Source organism: Pongo abelii, chromosome 16 (assembly GCF_028885655.2).
Source record: "Pongo abelii isolate AG06213 chromosome 16, NHGRI_mPonAbe1-v2.0_pri, whole genome shotgun sequence".
Lineage (NCBI taxonomy): Eukaryota > Metazoa > Chordata > Mammalia > Primates > Hominidae > Pongo > Pongo abelii.
Window position 1 is genome coordinate 47,482,395 of NC_072001.2, and position 17,755 is coordinate 47,500,149.

General features: G+C 45.8%; 1 protein-coding gene across 3 annotated transcripts in view; it reads right to left on the reverse strand.

The window, feature by feature from the left end:
- Positions 1 to 17,755, reverse strand: part of SPG11 (SPG11 vesicle trafficking associated, spatacsin) — a 101,846-nt gene that overhangs the window by 1,399 nt on the left and 82,692 nt on the right. For 2 of the 3 annotated variants that reach the window (XM_024232354.3, XM_054532744.2), the window contains exons 31-39: positions 10,811 to 10,950; positions 9,467 to 9,665; positions 8,602 to 8,739; positions 6,443 to 6,576; positions 5,304 to 5,411; positions 3,318 to 3,486; positions 2,121 to 2,209; positions 1,757 to 1,912; positions 439 to 590 (exon numbers count right to left, since the gene is read on the reverse strand). In XM_024232354.3, coding sequence (XP_024088122.2) covers positions 439 to 590; positions 1,757 to 1,912; positions 2,121 to 2,209; positions 3,318 to 3,486; positions 5,304 to 5,411; positions 6,443 to 6,576; positions 8,602 to 8,739; positions 9,467 to 9,665; positions 10,811 to 10,950 — 1,285 coding nt within the window. Of the gene's footprint in view, positions 1 to 438; positions 591 to 1,756; positions 1,913 to 2,120; positions 2,210 to 3,317; positions 3,487 to 5,303; positions 5,412 to 6,442; positions 6,577 to 8,601; positions 8,740 to 9,466; positions 9,666 to 10,810; positions 10,951 to 17,755 lie in introns of those variants that run through there. The other variant, XR_008514121.2, reaches the window with a different exon arrangement.

Here is a 17,755-nt window from a genome sequence, read left to right on the forward strand (position 1 = left end):
AGCCTCCCGAGTAGCTGGGACTACAGGCGCCGGCCACCACACCCAGCTATTTTTTGTATTTTTAGTAGAGACAGGGTTTCACCATGTTGGCGAGGCTGGTCTCGAACTCCTGACTTCAAGTGATCCTCCTGTCTCGGCCTCCCATAGTGCTGGGATTACAGGCGTGAGCCACTGGGCCTGGCCAGTGTTTTAGGTTTTTGGCACTGAGTAGCTTTCCTCCCATTTTAAAAGTACAAAGCACTATGAGCAAACTGTTCTTGTTGATCTCTTTGCATAAATCTGTTAAAAGACTTTCTTCTAAGGATTCTTGATACTGCTTTGCCATTTTAAGTAGAGGTAATCTAAAGGCATGGTGTACTTAGCCATAAAATTCTTACACTTGTCTCACCTCAAAGCAGAGGCAAGGAGCAATGTTTACAGTCAACTTTTAATACTTACTTTTTGGAAATCTCTTCAAATATACTGGACTTTAATAACCTTTGCTGCTTAAATTCTTCCAAGTAATTAAAGTCTCCTTTAAGAATCACTTGCTGGTATAAAATTTCAGCCCAATCTGGAACAAAATCATAGGCCTCAGCCACAATAGACGCCTTAAAAGGAGAGAAGTGAAGAAGGACACCATCAGAGCCCATCTGATGTAAAATCAAAAACAAACTAACTGTTGTAGAAAACAATACTGTATACTCACTCATGTAGTGAATATGATCATTACCAATTATGTTAAAAGGCTCTATGTATCAGAGGTGGTGAAAAGTCTGGTGTGTGTTTGGCATTTTCCCTCTCATAAATCCCCAAATTATCTTAAACCCTTTTAAAAAAAGACAGGGTCTCCCTATGTTGCCCAGGCTGGACCAGAAATTCCTGGGCTCAAGATCCTCCCGCCTCAGCCTCCTGCATATCTGGGACTACAGGCATGTGCCACCATGCCCAGCTTCTTTCAGTGTTTTTAATTTTCCTCAGAATGAATTGAAACTGCTAAGAATATATTATTCCCATTAACTCAGCAGTATGAGGAACAGTGAAAGGGCTGATTCCCTGATAATCCACTTCTTTAAAGGGCTAGAAGCAATTTCCCTGACTTCCTGTACTAACCTGAGTGTGCCATTGTGTAACTGCTGGGGCTAGGAGGTTCTTGCAGGACCACTAGCAAGAGTATTACTTGGAACCTCAACTGTCTTAAGGCAGTGGTCCCCAACCTTTTTGGCATCAGTGACAGGTTTCCTGGAGGACAGTTTTTCCACAGACTGGGAGGGGATGGTTTCGGGATGAAAATGTTCCACCTCAGATCATCAAGCATTAGATTTTCATAAGAAGCCCTTGCATGTGCAGTTCACAACAGGGTTCATGCTCCTTATAAAAATATAGTCCTGTCACTGATCTGACAGGAGGTAGTGCTCAGGCGGTAATTTAGCTTGCTTGCCCGGCGCTCACCTGCTGTGTAGCCTGGTTCCTAGCAGGCCTTGGGCCAGTACTAGTCCACAGCCTGGGGTTAAAGGGCCAAAGGTGTCTGCCTCTCTGCTGGCCTAATAGCACAGGAAAGGGAGACAGCACTGTCTTACCATTCTCTAACCTCTGCCCAACAATATACTAGAGAGAAATACATCAAATTGCCGTTTTATGTTGGTATCAGAGAGTTAAGTCAGAACTGGACTGTCCTGGTTCTGTCACTAGCCCTGAGACCTTACCTCTGGGTTCCATGAGTGGGACAGGAGAGAGGATGCTAGCAGTGCTGGCTACAGTTTGCTTTCTTGCTCACCTGGTAGAACCGAGGTAGGGCCAGAATACAGTCCATCAGCTTGTGGCGACCCAAGTTGATGAGCATTATGTTCTGGCCAGTATTCAGAAAGTGAATCTGCAGAGTTATCAACTTGGTGAGCCGCTGACAGTGCTGGGCCTGTCGCACACAGGAGTCCTGAGGAACAAGGGTGGAGAGAGGCACAGTAGAGAAAGACCTAGTTGTCACCTCCTGTGTGAACCCTCACAATGGTATTCAACCCTTCTGTTCCTGGTTGGCCTATGATGCCCTCCCCCTTCACCTGGAAAGAGCCCAAGGACAAAAGAAAATAATTTTACTGCAGACAGCAAGTCCCAAGGCCAGTCTGGAAAAAGCCTTTGGTTACCTTGGCGTAACTCTCTGCTGCATCCAACATCAGAGTCAGGGCCTTCAGCAGCAGTTGCTTCAGCTGGTGCCCATCCTTGAGGCTGTCCTCTGTAGGGGAAATAAAGAAGATTTGCCGAGTCTGACTCCCAAAGCCGACTGTTCTCATCCCACTTGTGATGGTGGCTAGAATAGAAACATCCCAGCCATGTTCATAGGCAGGAACACCTCACTCAGATAAAGGTTATTGGGCCAGAAATGCATACGCTTATTGTAACTTCACTCTGGAGTAGGATTCAGTGCCCCTTCTAATGCCTCGTTTCTCCAAAACATCAAAGAAGGCTTACATGGTATCAACGTGCATGTTGGTTCCTGGTGGATGATACCCTGGATATATAGGCTATAGATCCAAGAGTACAATCCTAAGTTGCAAATGCCTTCAAAGTCTCCATTCCATCTGTCTGCCCAAGTGGGGGTCCTGCTGAGCGACATATCCACCTCAAGATTCTTTTTTTGAGATGGAGTCACACTCTCACCTATGCTGGAGTGCAGTGGCACAATCTTGGCTCGCTGCAACCTCTGCCTCCCGGGTTCAAGTGATTCACCTGCTTCAGCCTCCCAAGTAGTTGGGATTACAGGCGCACGCCGCCACACCTGGCTATTTTTTTTTGTATTTTAGTAAAGACAGGATTGTACCATGTTGCCCAGGCTGGTCTTGAACTCCTGAGCTCAGGCAATCCACCTGCCTTGGCCTCCCAAAGTGCTAGGATTACAGGCATGAGCCACTGAGCTGGGCCACCTACCTCAAGATTCTAATAGCCCATCTCATGGGCTCTTGTCCTTTGCTGTAAGAATTTTACCCAGGGCCGGGCATGGTGGCTTACGCCTGTAATCCCAGCACCTTGGGAGGCCGACGCGGGCGGTTCACAAGGTCAGGAGTTCAAGACCAGCCTGGCCAACATAGTCAAACCCCATCTCTATTAAAAATACAAAAAATTAGCCGGGTGTGGTGGCAGGTGTTTGTAATCCCAGCTACTCGGGAGGCTGAGGCGGGAGAATCACTTGAACCTGGGAGGCGGAGGTTGCAGTGGGCTGAGATTGTGCCACTGCACTCCAGCCTGGGGACAGAGCGAGACTCTGTCTCAAAAAAAAAAAAAAAAAAAAGAATTTTACCCAGCTAGCAGCACTGTTCTGGTAGTGTGGCTGTGACCTCACTCACCCCAGGGCTGAGACTCAATCAATTTCAGTTGGATGCGGGCAGCTGCCTCGTGGTTCTCGCCAATCTCCCGGCACATGCTGAAGCACAGGGCAATCATATTGTGCTTCTCACTGTCTCCAGGACGGCAGCGTTTGATGTAGTCCAGCAGGGCTGTTTTCAGGGTACCACTCTGCCCAGAATAAAAGGGAAAAGCAAGGTGTCAGTCAGGGACTGCAAGGCAGACAGGACTAGCTGAGTCACCTTGTTCTGCATTCCTTAAAAACTCCCAAGAAAAAGGAAGAGGAGCAAAAATGAGAATGAATACAAGTTTTATGCTGTCCCAACTATGAGGAAACAGGCATGTGTGCTTTCCTGTTGGAAGTGTGAAAGGCAAAACTTTTTCTAAAGGGAGAAACCTTAAAAATACACCCGCATAAGCTGATCTGACAATTCAATTTCTAGGAATTTATCCCTAAAGAGATAAGCAGAGAAAAGTGCTAAGATGAATGTAACAGGGATATTTAATAGCAAACAATGAGAAACAATCCAGATGTTCAAAATAAGGGGAAGAGAATACCATGTAGCCATTAAAACTTATGTAGGAGATGATGTGTTGATTTCGGAAATAGTCATGATATACTTTAAGTGAGAAAAGCAGGATATTTCATCTCTTCACTGTATGTTTTATTAAAATGTAATTATATATAGATGTTTTCAGGTACATGTGCAAAGAAAGGGCCTATACCAAATTGTTAGTGACTGTCTCCAGATGATGGATAGACACTGAGGACTTTTTCTGTGTTGTTCTGTTTTCCAAGTGTCTCACCTGGAATATGCATTACTTTTGTAATCAGAAAAAAGTTATTAAAATATTTAAATGCAGAAGGAAAACTGCCTCAAAAACAATTTAAAAAACCCTCTGGGGGATCTTGAAGATGCACCTATGTCCAGGACTTGCTCCTCACTTGATGACTAGACCGGTCTGTCCTGAAATTGGCCCAATACTAAAGAGAGATTTTTTTCTGCTTTGTCTCTTAATCCTGCCTGGCTGGGCCCATGTTCCCAGAAGCCAAAGGTGAAATGAGCAGAAGCAATGAATCATCCAGACAAATGATCTGGAAACAGGTACTGTGAGGGGTATGCTTGGTGTCACAGAGCACACTGAGGACACACGGGCTCGCAGAGCCCAAGACCTAACCAAGTCAGGCCTTTGCTTCCAAGCCGCCTTCCTGTTCATCATAATAATTATGGCTGCACAGCTTTTTGGTCTAAACTTTTGTGTTTGATTCCTAGCCTGGCTCTGAGCAGCACAGTTTTTCACAGTCTCCTGAAAACTCTCCACTCTAAAAGCCCTCAAACAACCTCAGAGCTAGACAATCCACTTTCAGCCTGGCTCAGGGTTTTTGCCCCTGCCAGAGAAGGCATTTAAGACAGTAGAGGCAGGTGACAGAGGCTGAGGTGGAGGAGGACAAACTTACTTTCTTAAGTATTTAGCATCGGCCGGGCACGGTGGCTTATGCCTGTAATCCCAGCATTTTGGGAGGCCGAGATGGGCAGAGCACCTGAGGTCGGGAGTTCAAGACTAGCCTGACCAACATGGATAAACCCCATCTCTACTAAAAATACAAAATTAGCCGGGTGTGGTGGTGCATGCCTGTAATCTCAGCTACTTGGGAGGCTGAGGCAGGAGAATCCCTTGAACCCGGGGAGCGGATGTTGTGCCGAGATCACGCCATTGCACTCCAGCCTGGGAAACGAGTGAAACTCCGTCGCAAAAAAAAAAAAAAAGAAAAGAAAAAAAAATATATATGGCATCAGCATATTCACGGACTGATCTGAACCAGAATCTGAAGCCACTGGTGACAGTGTATGTCTTGGGGAGGTCCCTAATTCCTTCCCTCCATTTTCCCAAGAGTCTACCCTGACTGAGATTATTCCCGAGAAGAGCTGAGGCTCCTGAATTATCAGCAGTACACCCCATCCTGGAGCTCATTATTTTGCACCTACCGGATCCAACTTCTTCCTCATTAGCACTTCAAAGTAGTGCTTTTTATGCAGCAAATCAAATATGTATGTCATCTCGTTGTACCTTCCAATGCCAGTGAGGAGCCGTACCTGTGAAGTGGGAGGACAGCTCGCATCAGCATCACCTGGAGTCTGGAGTTTTCTGAGCCAGACAACTACCATCAGTGGTTGCTTTCAGATGCCAAGCTCCAGGAGAAGGGCTAATTTCCAGGCTACCATGCTCACCTCCCTCCCATGTACCCAACAGGGAGCCTCTGGAGGATTCAGAAATGTCAGTCACTGGGCCACCATTGGCTGTTCTTTTTTTTTTTTTTTTTTTTTTTTTTTGAGATGGAGTCTTGCTCTGTCACCCATGCTGGAGTGTAGTGGCACAACCTCGGCTCACTGCAACCTCCACCTCCCGGGTTCAAGCAATTCTCCTGCCTCAGCCTCCCAAGTATAGGCATGGGATTATAGGCATGTGCCACCATGCCTGGCTAATTTTTGTAAAGAGACAGTTTCACCATGTTAGTCAGGGTGGTCTTGAACTCCTGACCTCAGGCAATCCGCCTGCCTCAGCCTCCCAAAGTGCTGGGATTACAGGCGTGAGCCACCATGCCCGGCTTTGCTATCCTTAAATGTGACTCTCAAGTGCTAAAGTGCCATTCTCCTGGGCAGGCACTCTTCCTCTTTTCACCACTACTCATGACAGTGGCCCAGTGGCTTGCTCAGCCACTCAGGTCAGTTTCAAGCCCAGAGAATTTAGGGAGGCACATGGGAACTGAGTGGCCAACTTACTTCAATTCAGAGATGTGGGGAAGGTCCAAACCTTGTTTTGGGGAAAAATGCAGCTGTCTCAGCCCTCTATCTAGAAAAGTTAACTGCCCTGACTAGGGGGTGGGATGGCCCTGGAACCTGGCAGGGATCTTCTCCCTTTTGCTCCTTTGGAGCAACCTCTGATTCTGACAGAAATCATAACTTGGAGCAGAGGGTTGGGCTGCCCAGCCAACTCTCAAGTAGGTAGTGGTATCCAGATGGGCAGAACTCCCTACGACTACATCAGCTCTGGGCTAGCTCCCACCCTTTCTACTCCTCTCAAAGGTTTCCACAGGATGGAGACTGGGGTTGAGGGGGCTACTTACCACCAGCCCATACTCCTCACTGGGGGCCAGGTGGTTATCTGTGAGCATCTGGGCGGCCTGTAGGACTCGGATGATGCCCTCCATGTGGCACGTCAGGGTGAAGCAATGATGGGCCAGGATCAGGAGCTCTGTGGCTGGGAGGGTGGGCACTGGTAAGATAGGATTATGAACCCTGGCTACCCACTGTCAACCTCTGCCTGGCAGGAGGGAAAAAGGGCCTGGTGGAGAAGGGGCCTGTCTGGAGAGGGGCCTCCCATCAGCCCTCCGAAGTCCCTGAATTCAGCAGCTATAGCTTTGAGACAGCCCCTTGATGACATCCAAATCGTTCTCTCAGTCATGGCACAATCCTCAAAGACAATCATGTAGTGACTGTTTCCCCAAAAGGCCCCCAAAATGAGAACACAGCACCCTCGCCTTCTAAACATGGAGAAACTTTCTGCAGACAAACTGATGGAGTTCCTGCCAACATGAATCCAAGGGCATTCTCTGCTTGTATCCCAGCGGAAGGTCTCAGGGCCTAATCAAGTGCCATTTGGTGTTCTGGCTTTCTAGAGTAGTGAAAGTCTGACATGTACAGATTTAAAAATACTACAATCACTGTAAGCACAATGAAAAGGCAAACTGGGAAAAACACCTGCAATGTGAGGACTGAAAAAGATTCTCCATCCTTAAAACATGCTGTAGCCTCTGGGCTTTTGCATCTGGCAGGGCCCTCTCCAGTCCTACTGACTTCTAAGCATCCCTGACAATGAATCCTTCAGGCCTTTGTTTGGACATTTCCTCCAGAACTCTATCTTGACCCCATCATTCTGGCTCTTACCGTGTATTAAGACCCTAGTCTGAGCTCCAGGAATTGCTTATACACCATATCCTAGATGCTTATAGTGCCTGGCACACACCTGGCACTCAGTAAATATTGTTCAACTGGACCGAGAAGAGATAGAAAAGGCTATTTTTATTTACCTTTCTTCTTTTTTTTTTTTTTTTTTGAGTTGGAGGCTCGCTCTGTTGTCCAGGCTGGAGTGCAGTGGCGCCATCTCCGCTCACTGCAAGCTCCACCTCCCGGGTTCAGGCCATTCTCCTGCCTCAGCCTCCCGAGTAGCTGGGACTACAGGCGCCTGCAGCCATGCCCAGCTAATTTTTTGTATTTTTAGTAGAGACGGGGTTTCACCGTGTTAGCCAGGATGGTCTCGATCTCCTGACCTCGTGATCCACCTGCCTCGGCCTCCCAAAGTGCTGGGATTACAGGCGTGAGCCACTGCGCCCGGCCTTAAATTTCTTTTAGAGATGGATCTTACTCTGTTGCCCAGGCTAGAGTTCAGTGTTGCAATCAGAGCTCATTGCGATCTCCAACTCTTGGGCTCAAGGGATCTTCCCACCTCAGCCTCTCAAGTAGCTGGGACTACAGGTGTGCACCACCATGGCCTGCTAAGTTTTTAAAGATATTTTTAGAGACAGGGTCTCACTATGTTCCCCAGATTGGTCTCAGACTCCTAGTCTCTAATTATCCTCTGCCCTCGGCCTCTCAAAAGCATTGGGATTACAGACGTGGGCCACTGTTCCCCATTCTAATATACAATTTTTCATTATTTATAAGAAATCTGTGTAACCATTATAAGTTATATAGAAGAATATTCAATGCCATGAAAAATGTTAATGACAGCATATTCATAAAGTAAAAAAATTATAAACTATGCAGAGTGTAATGTCATTTTTTAAAAAAGAGAACTTATCACACATTGTAATGAAGGCCTATAATGAGTTAGACATTATGGAAAATAAACAGGCTTTGAATCCACGGACTGGGTTCGAATACCAGCTCTGCCACTTAACAGATGTAATCAGCTTTCCTAAGGTAAAGTTTGTCTCCCTTCTAAAATGGGGACAATAATGTTCACTTTGCAGGGCAATATAAGAGTGAAATAAGTATGTTGAGTAAAGGTTACTTTTTGTATGATTTTAAATTTGGGGGTACTCATCCATAATTTCTAAATTTTCTTCAGTGAAGTTAAGGCTTTCTACCAAGAACTTATAACTCCTGCTGGAGGGCTAGGCATCCAGAGCAGGAACAGGGACCCAAATCAAGTTCTGGAGAGACTGGGAGACCTTTTGAGACCTGTTTAGGGCCAAAATATGTAAGAAAAAGGCCAATAACTTACTGCAAGACAATTCCCCATGGGGAACGGAGGAAATCTTATCCAACAACTTCATGCCTACCAATGTGCGGTCTTGACACAGAGTGGTCAGCTGAAGAAATGTCTGGCTTTCCTCTGTTGGGCTGAACATCTGCTTATGTCCTGTACAGAGAGGTGTGAAGACAGGTGCTGGTTTTATCTAAGAGAGGCTCACTCTGCCCAGGCTTGGGCACCAGGAGGTAATGCTAATGTAGCTCTGCAGCTCTCCGCTTGCTGAGCTCAAAACCCTTGGCCTATTGGTCATTTTATAGGACAGGAGTTCTTTTTTTTTTTTTTTTTTTTTTTTTGAGATGGAGTCTCGCTCTGTCATCCAGGCTGGAGTGCAGTGGGGTGATCTTGGCTCACTGCAACCTCAGCCTCCCAGGTTCAAACGATTCTCCTGCCTCAGCCTCCCCAGTAGCTGGGACTACAGGTGCCCGCCAACACGCCTGGCTACTTTTTTGTATTTTTAGTAGAGGCGGGTTTCACCGTGTTAGCCAGGATGGTTTCGATCTCCTGACCTCGTGATCTGCCAGCCTTGGCCTCCCAAAGTGCTGGGATTACAGGCGTGAGCCACCGTGCCCGGCCAGGACAGTTCTTTAGCTCAGAAAGCCACAGCTACTCCCAGTGTAATCATAAAACAATAAAAAGCAACAGCACGTATTTTGTACATGTATTTTGTAAAAAATAAAGCATGTATTTTGTTGTATTTAAACAAAATACATTACTGGAATCCAGAAACTTGAGAGAACCACATACAGGATGTATATAAGCACAACATCCAAATCCTTAACACTGGGAACTAGAGAATGCTGTCGGAGAGGTTGGGAATCCCTGGGGGGTAGGGTACCTGTTCCCTGTGATGAAGTAAGCAGCTCCCGTGTCACCTCTTCTGCCACGAGTTCAGCCACAGTATCTGGCTTAAGGCCCTGCGTGCTGATGAAGGCCTGGGCTCGTTTGCATCGGTCAGGCTGCTGAGAGGCCAAGATTTCCCGGAGCATGGCTTCACCATCCTGAGCAGCAACATCTGTGTAGGAACAGCCCAACTCCTGAGAGGAAGACAAAGCCAGTCAAGGCCACTTTTAGAAGCCAGGAAAAAGCAAAAGAGCCCTTTCTGAAATCTGATGTGGATAGACTCCACTGTTTTCTGAGCTTACAGACTCCTCACCCTCAGCAGGAACCTTAAAAAAAGCAAGTACTGTTTTCTAACCCTTTCTATCATTTCACCAAAGCCAAATCCAGGTAAAAGAAAGGCTTGTATTCAGAAAGCATCAGGTTATTCTCTTGTTGAACACTTATTTTTTTGGCGGTGGGGGGACAGAGTTTCACTCTTGTTGCCCAGGCTGAAGTGCAATGGCGCGATCTTGGCTCACCGCAACCACTGCCTACTGGGTTGAAGCAATTCTCCTGCCTCAGCCTCTCAAGTAGCTGGGGTTACAGGCATGTGCCACCACACCCAGCTAATTTTTGTATTTTTGGTAGAGACGGGGTTTCTCCATGTTGGTCAGGCTGGTCTCAAACTCCTGACCTCAAGTAATCCACCCGCCTCGGCCTCCCGAATTGCTGGAATTATAGGCGTGAGCCACCGTGCCCGGCCTGAGTTTTAAAAATATTATGAAATGTAAGAACACCGACTAAAATGCAAGAGCCTTTATTATTCCCAGAGCAGCAGCAAAACCCTCAATTTCCAAAGAAGTCTTTGAGTCTTCTCCAAGATGAGGGCTTTAGGGTTTGGCTTTATTTCTCTTGTGCTCTTCTACTTCCAGTCTACTGTTTTTCTCCCCCAAGCAGTGCAAAGGTACAGACGATTTCTGCTTCCTCTGGCTCTTGTCTTTATAGTCATCACATTCCATATGGAATGCTCCAAACAATCATAATGCAAAACCCAAGATATTAAGTCTAGAAGAGACCCTCATGGTCAAATCATCATTTATAGATGATGAAACGGGCCCACAGCGCTAGCTTTCTGGTTTGCTGAGCTGTAGCCAGGAGTCAGATTGCCCTGACACCTGGCTTGGTGTCCTCCCCACCATTCCCCAAAGATAAAGTTATGAGGGCCAACATCCTGACAAGAGCTCTATTCCCAGGTCATGATTAGCATCTAAAAGACTGACTTGGCAATGTCCAAAATCAACCTCAAACTTCTCATTTCCCTCCCTCTCAGAAAGAGGAGCCCCAACCCCTTGGCACATACCTTGGCAAGATCATACAGACAGAGGACCTGTCGACAGTAGTTCTTCCCATGGAGGCATTTGCTTGTCAGCACTTCCAGGTTAGTTACCACTTCATCACTGGAGGGCACTGTCACAAACTTCTGACTATCCAGACTTGAAGCTGGAAGCAAATACAAGTCTGAGGGGCTCTAAGCTGGGAGGTTCTGGCCTCTCCCTAGCTCTCTATGGCTCTACCTCTCTGCTTGAAGCTCCCTGCACTGCACTCCCATGACTCTGATTGGGGATAGGACCACTGCTGACAGGGCCCCACTTCAACTTCATTCATTGCCGCCTTTGAGGAAATCCCAGCCTGGGATACTTCAAAGACCTCTATGCTACAAAGATTCAAGGCCACCTAATGAGTGCTCTAGAGATCAGCACCAAAGATGCTTGCCAGAGTCTTCTCTATATGTCCCCCCTCCTGTATCAAATAAGTCACCAAGTATAGCTGACTATCTCCATAGTGGCCTTAGTTCCAGCCTTCATCACTCTGCATTCTGAGAAGCTGTTATCTGTCTCCCGCTGCCAGCCCCTCACCCCCAATCGGTCTCCGACATACTTTTTTTTTTTTTTTTTGACATGGAGTTTTGCTCTGTCACCCAGGCTGGAGTGCAGTGGTGCGATCTCAGCTCACTGCAACCTCTGCCTCCGGGGCTCAAACGATTCTCGTGCCTCAGCCTCTCAAGTAGCTGGGATTACAGGTGTGCAACACCACACCTGGCTAATTTTTGCATTTTTAGTTAAGATGAGGTTTTGCCATGTTGATCAGGTTGGTCTCAAACTCCTGGCCGCAACTGATCCATTCGCCTCAACTTCCAAAAGTGCTGGGATTACAGGCTTGGGCCACTGCACCCACCTGCAAATATGCTTTAATTTATAGTAAAATTAAAATCTATTCCTGATTTTTTTTAAAACAAAGCTCTTGGCCGGGTGCGGTGGCTCACGCCTATAATCCCAGCACTTTGGGAGGCTGAGGCAGGCAGATCACCTGAGGTTGGGAGTTCGAGACCAGCCTGACCAACACGGAGAAACCCTGTTTCTACTAAAAATATAAAATTAGCTGGGTGTGGTGGCGCATGCCTGTAATCCCAGCTACTCAGGAGGCTGAGGCAGGAGAATTGCTTGAACGCGGGAGGCGGAGGTTGCGGTGAGCCGAGATCGTGCCATTGCACTCCAGCCTGGGCAACAAGAGTGAAACTCCATCTCAAAAAAAAAAAAAAGAAAAAAAAAAAAGAAATCTCTTAGCTTAAAATAGGAGAAGATATTAATTTGATAAAGCATTTCTATTAGGAAAAAAAAGGAATATTTATATCACACTTTGTAATGGCAAAAACAAAATAGAAAAATTGAAATGTATATCAATAAAGCATTATTCAAGCTTAGTACACCTGTACAGTGGAATACTCTACAGCCATTAGAAAGAAGGGGGTCAGGCCAGGCGTGGTGGCTCATGCCTGTAACCCCAGCACTTTGGGAGGCTGAGGTGGGCGGATCACAAGGTCAGGAGATCGAGACCATCCTGGCTAACACGGTGAAACCCCATCTCTACTAACACTACAAAAAATTGGCCGGACGTGGTGGCGGGCGCCTGTAGTACCAGCTACTTGGGAGGCTGAGGCAGGAGAATGGCGTGAACCCGGGAGGCGGAGCTTGCAGTGAGTGGAGATCGCGCCACTGCACTCCAGCCTGGGCGACAGAGCAAGACTCCATCTCAAAAAAAAAAAAAAAAGAGAAAGAAGGGGGTCAATCTATATGTACTGAGAGGACAAAAATGTAGATCAATATGATGTAATCTCATTTTTTGTAAAAAATAAATATTGTGCTGCTTTCAAGTAGAAAATGCATACCAAGCAAGTAAAAGATAGTTATTCTGGGGAATTTTGTGGGGGAAGTGTTGAATTGGCTTTTTTTTGTGATGAAGTCTCACTCTGTCGCCCAGGCTAGAGTGCAGTGGCACGATCTTGGTTCACTGCAACCTCCGCCTCTTGAGTTCAAGCGATTCTCCTGCCTCAGCCTCTGGTGTAGCTGGGATTATGGGTGTGCACCACCACGCGCCCAGCTAATTTTTTGTATTTTTAGTAGATATGAAGTTTCACCATGTTGGCCAGGCTGGTCTTGAACTCCTGACCTCAGGTGATCTGCCCACCCTGGCCTCCCAAAGTGCTGGGATTACAGGCATGAGCCACTGTGCCCAGCCTGAACTGACTTTTTACTTTATGCGTTTCTATGATATTATGTGATTTGCTACACTAAGCACAATTTTTATTTGAAAATATTAAAAAGTGCTGTAGGCCAGAGGTGGTGGCTCATGCCTGTAATCTCATCACTTTGGGAGGCTAAGGTGGGAGGATCCCTGGAGCCTAGGAGTTTGAGGCCAGCCTGGGCAACACAGTGAGCCCCCACTGCTACAAAAAATTTAAAAATTAGCTGGGGATGGTGGTGTCTACCTGTAGTTCCAGCTACTCAGGAGGCTGAGGCAGGAGGATTGCTTGAGCCCTGGAGGTTGAGTCTGCAGTGAGCCATGTTTGCACCACTGCACTCCAGCCTGGGCAATAGAATGAGGCTCTATCTCAAAAAAAAAAAAACAAACAGAAACCCTTAAAGATAAAATAAAATAAAATGCAACTCAGACCATGCTATTCCCCTGCTTAAATCCTTCACTGGGACTTCTAATTCTAGGTAAGTTGGTTATAATAAGCTCAATCTACTGTGTCTTTCCCACTGAATTCAATACAAAACCTGGACATAATACATGTGGCATGCAAGGACTCTGGAAAAGTAAAAAGTAGCAGGCAAACTGAAGATGACCAGAATTATCATTTTCCCCCCTCTAGCAAGCTCTGGCCTGAATGCAGTCCTGACTAAAACCTAAGAACTAAGGGCTGAGGTGAAGTGTGAGTGCGAGAGTGTGAATTCCAGAAGCTCTCTAGTACCAGTTTGAAGAGTGGAAAGGGGAACTCCTAATTCCTGTTCTTCCTTGTCCTGGCTCCCAAGCAAGCCGCTGGCAGTGGTGGCAGAGGCTGCAGTGGCAGCAGGCAAGAGCCAAGGCTCTCAGAAAGGGGAGCCTTCTTTTCTTTTCTTTTTTTTTTTTTTTTTTTGAGACGGTGTCTCGCTCTGTTGCCCAGGCTGGAGTGCATTGGCGTGATCTCGGCTCACTACAAGCTCCACCTCCTGGGTTCATGCCATTCTCCTGCCTCAGCCTCCTGAGTAGCTGGGACTACAGGCGCCCGCTACCATGCCTGGCTTTTTTTTTTTTTTTTGTATTTTTAGTAGAGATGGGGTTTCACTGTGTTAGCCAGGATAGTCTTCATCTGACCTCATGATCCGCCCGCCTCGGCCTCCCAAAGTGCTGGGATTACAGGCGTGAGCCACCGCGCCTGGCCAGGGGAGCCTCCTTTTCTGAGCAGGGGCGCTCTGGTCTCAGGAGGGCGGAGTAGACCCCTGTTGCTTTTGCATTACCCTCCTGTCACCTGGCCCTGGGTGTAGGAATAGTCAGGGTAGTGCAAGACAGAGTGGGGGTAACTAAACCTTCAGCTTTTGGCCAAATAACTGAAAAGAGAAGCCTCAGGGAAAAAATCAGCTGGGAGAGCCCCAGGAAAGCAACCCAATACATTTTTATGAACTACAGGGCTCACTCCTGGACTAACCATGTGTGGCCTTGATCCTAACTAGCATAGATCACTACCAAGGTCATAGATTGACCACTAGGTGGCGTGCCCACACAGGACAGATCTGAATACTACCGCAAAGGAAAATGAACTGATGTTAAAACCACAACGCACAGGCAGTGGTTTGGAACTTCACCCTGAACCTAACCAGGTCAGCTGTCTGCTAAAAAATATCAACATCCTTCATAGGATTTAAATAAGATCCACAGTCTCAAATAGTGTATTTTAATAATACACTATTCAAAATGTCCAGATGCAGCCAGTCGTGGCAGCTCATGCCTGTAATCCCAGAACTTTGGGAGGCCAAGGTGGGTGGATCACCTGAGGTCAGGAGTTCGAGACCAGCCTGGCCAACATGGCGAAACCCAACCCTGTCTCTACTAAAAATACAAAATAATTAGCCAGGTGTGGTGGTGCACACCTGTAATCCCAGCTACTCGGGAGGCTGAGACACGAGAATTGCTTGAACCTGGGAGGCCGAGGTTGCAGTGAGCTGAGATTTGCACCACTGCATTCCAGCCTGGGTGACAGAGTGAGACTCCGTCTCAAAAAACAAAAACAAGAAAACAAAAAAACCCAAAATGTCCAGATGCAACCCCAGATTACTCAGCATAAGAAAAAGCAGGAAGAGGGGCCGGGCGTGGTGGCTCACGCCTGTAATCTCAGCACTTTGGGAGGCAGGCGGGTGGATCACCTGCAGTCAGGAGTTTGAGAGCAGCCTGGCCAACATGGCGAAACCCCATCTCTACTAAAAATACACACACACACACACAAATAGCTGGGCGTGGTGGCACTAGTCCCAGCTACTCGGGAGGCTGAGACAGGAGAATTGCTTGAACCCAGGAGGCAGAGGCTGCAGTGAGCCGAGGTCACACCACTGCACTCTAGCATGGGAGATAGAGCGAGACTCTGTCTCAAAAAAAAAAAAAAAAAAAAAGAAAAAGAAAAAGCAGGAAGATTTCAACTCACATGAGAAAAGATAAGATGCTAGCTAGCATTAGGGGGAAAGGATAGCATTAGGAGATATACCTAGTGCTAAATGACGAGTTAATGGGTGCAGCACACCAGCATGGCACATGTATACATATGTAACTAACCTGCACATGGTGCACATGTACCCTAAAACTTAAAGTATTAAAAAAAAAAAAAAGATGCTAGCTAGCATTAAAATGATGCAAATGTTAAAATCATCTGACAAAGAATTTAAAGCAGCTATAATACAAATGTTCCAATAAGCAATTCTGAATGCTCTTGAGACAAACAGAAAAATGGAAAGTCTCAGCAAAGAAATAGAAGATATGAAGAATAAAATGAAAATTTTAGAACTGAAAAATGCAGTTACGTGCTGTATAACAATGATTCCATCAACAACGGACTGCATATACAATGAGGATCCTGTAAGATTATCATGGAGCTGAAAAATTCCTATCACCTAGTGACATCATAGTCATTGTGACATAGCACAATTACTTAATTTTTAAATAAATTTAGTGTAGCCTAAATGTACAGCATTTATAAAGTCTACAGTAATGTAATGTCCTAAGTTTTCACATTTACTTACCACTTAGTGACACCCAGAGCAACTTCTAGTCCTGCAAGCTCCATTAACGTTAAGAGCCCTTTACAAATTGTACCATTTAAAAAATTTTTTTAAAATGAAAATCTCCAATTGTTTATTTCCTGAAGCTAAAAAATCTTTATATCATATTTTTTACTGTACCTTTTCTATGTTTAGATATGTCTAGATACACAAATACTTACCATTGTGTTATAATCAACTACAGTACAGTAGCATGCTGTACTGGCTTGTAGCCCAGGAACAGTAGGCTATATACCATGTAGTATAGGTGTGTAGAAGTCTATACCACCTAGGTTTGTATAAGTATGATCTAAGATGTTTGCACAGTGATGAAATCACCCAACAATGCATTTCTCAGAATGTATCCTCATCGTTAATGCATGGCTGTAACTGAAATTTTAAAATCATAGAAATAAAATTCAATAACAGAAATTATCCAATCTGAACAACTGAGAGAAAAAAAGTTTTAAAAAAACTGAACTGGCCAGGCGCAGAGGCTCATGCCTGTAATCCCAGCACTTTGGGAGGCCGACGCGGGCAGATCACGAGGTCAAGATATCAAGGCCATCCTGGCCAACATGGTGAAACCTTGTCTGTACTAAAAATACAAAATACAAAAATTAGCTGGGTGTGGTGATGCACAGCTGTAGTCCCAGCTACTTGGGAGGCTGAAGCAGGAGAATCACTTGAACCTGGGAGGCAGAGGTTGCAGTAAGCCGAGATTGCGCCACTGCACTCCAGCCTGGTGACAAAGTGAGACTCTGTCTCAAAAACAAACAATCAATCAAAAACTGAACAAAACTTCAAGGACTTATGAGATAATAACAAAAATTATATATTCATGTACTTGAAGTTCCAGAAGGAAAGGAGGTAGGGTATGGTGCTGAGAAAATATTTGACAAAATTATGGCTGATCAGTACCCAAGTTTGGTGAAACACATAAACCTACATATTCAAGAAGCTCAGTAAACCCCAAATAGAATAAAGCCAAAGAAATACATATCCAGTCACAATATGATCAAACTGCTGAAGACCAACAACAGAAAAAAAACACTGAGAGCAACCAGAGAAATATGCACTATTTATATAGATGAACAATGATTCAATTGACTGCCATGATTCAATTGAACAATGATTCAATTGTTTTTCATCAGACACCATGGAGGCGAAAAGGAAGTGAACAACATTTTCAAGTGCTGAAAGCAAATAACTAATTTTCTTATTTATTTTTTGAGACAGGTTCTTACTTTGTTGCCCAGGCTGGAGTGCAGTGGCATGAACACGGCTCACTGCAGTGTTATCCTCCTGGGCTCAAGCGATCCTCGTGCCTTAGCCCCTCAAGTAGCTGGGACTACAGGCATGTGCCACCACACCTGGCTAATTTTTGTATTTTTTGTAGAGATGGGGTTTTGCCATGTTGCCCAGGCTGGTCTTGAACTCCTGAGCTCAACTGATCTGCCTGCCTCAGCCTCCGAAAGTGCTAGAATTACAGGTGTGAGCCACTGCACCTGGCCTGAAAATAACTAATTTTCTATATCCAGCAAAACATCCTTTAGGAATGAAGGTAAAATAGAGACATTCTGAGATGAGGAAAAACTGATTATTAAAAAAAAAAAAAAGGCTGGGCGTGGTGGCTCACACCTGTAATCCCAGCACTTTGGGAGGCCGAGGCGGGTTTA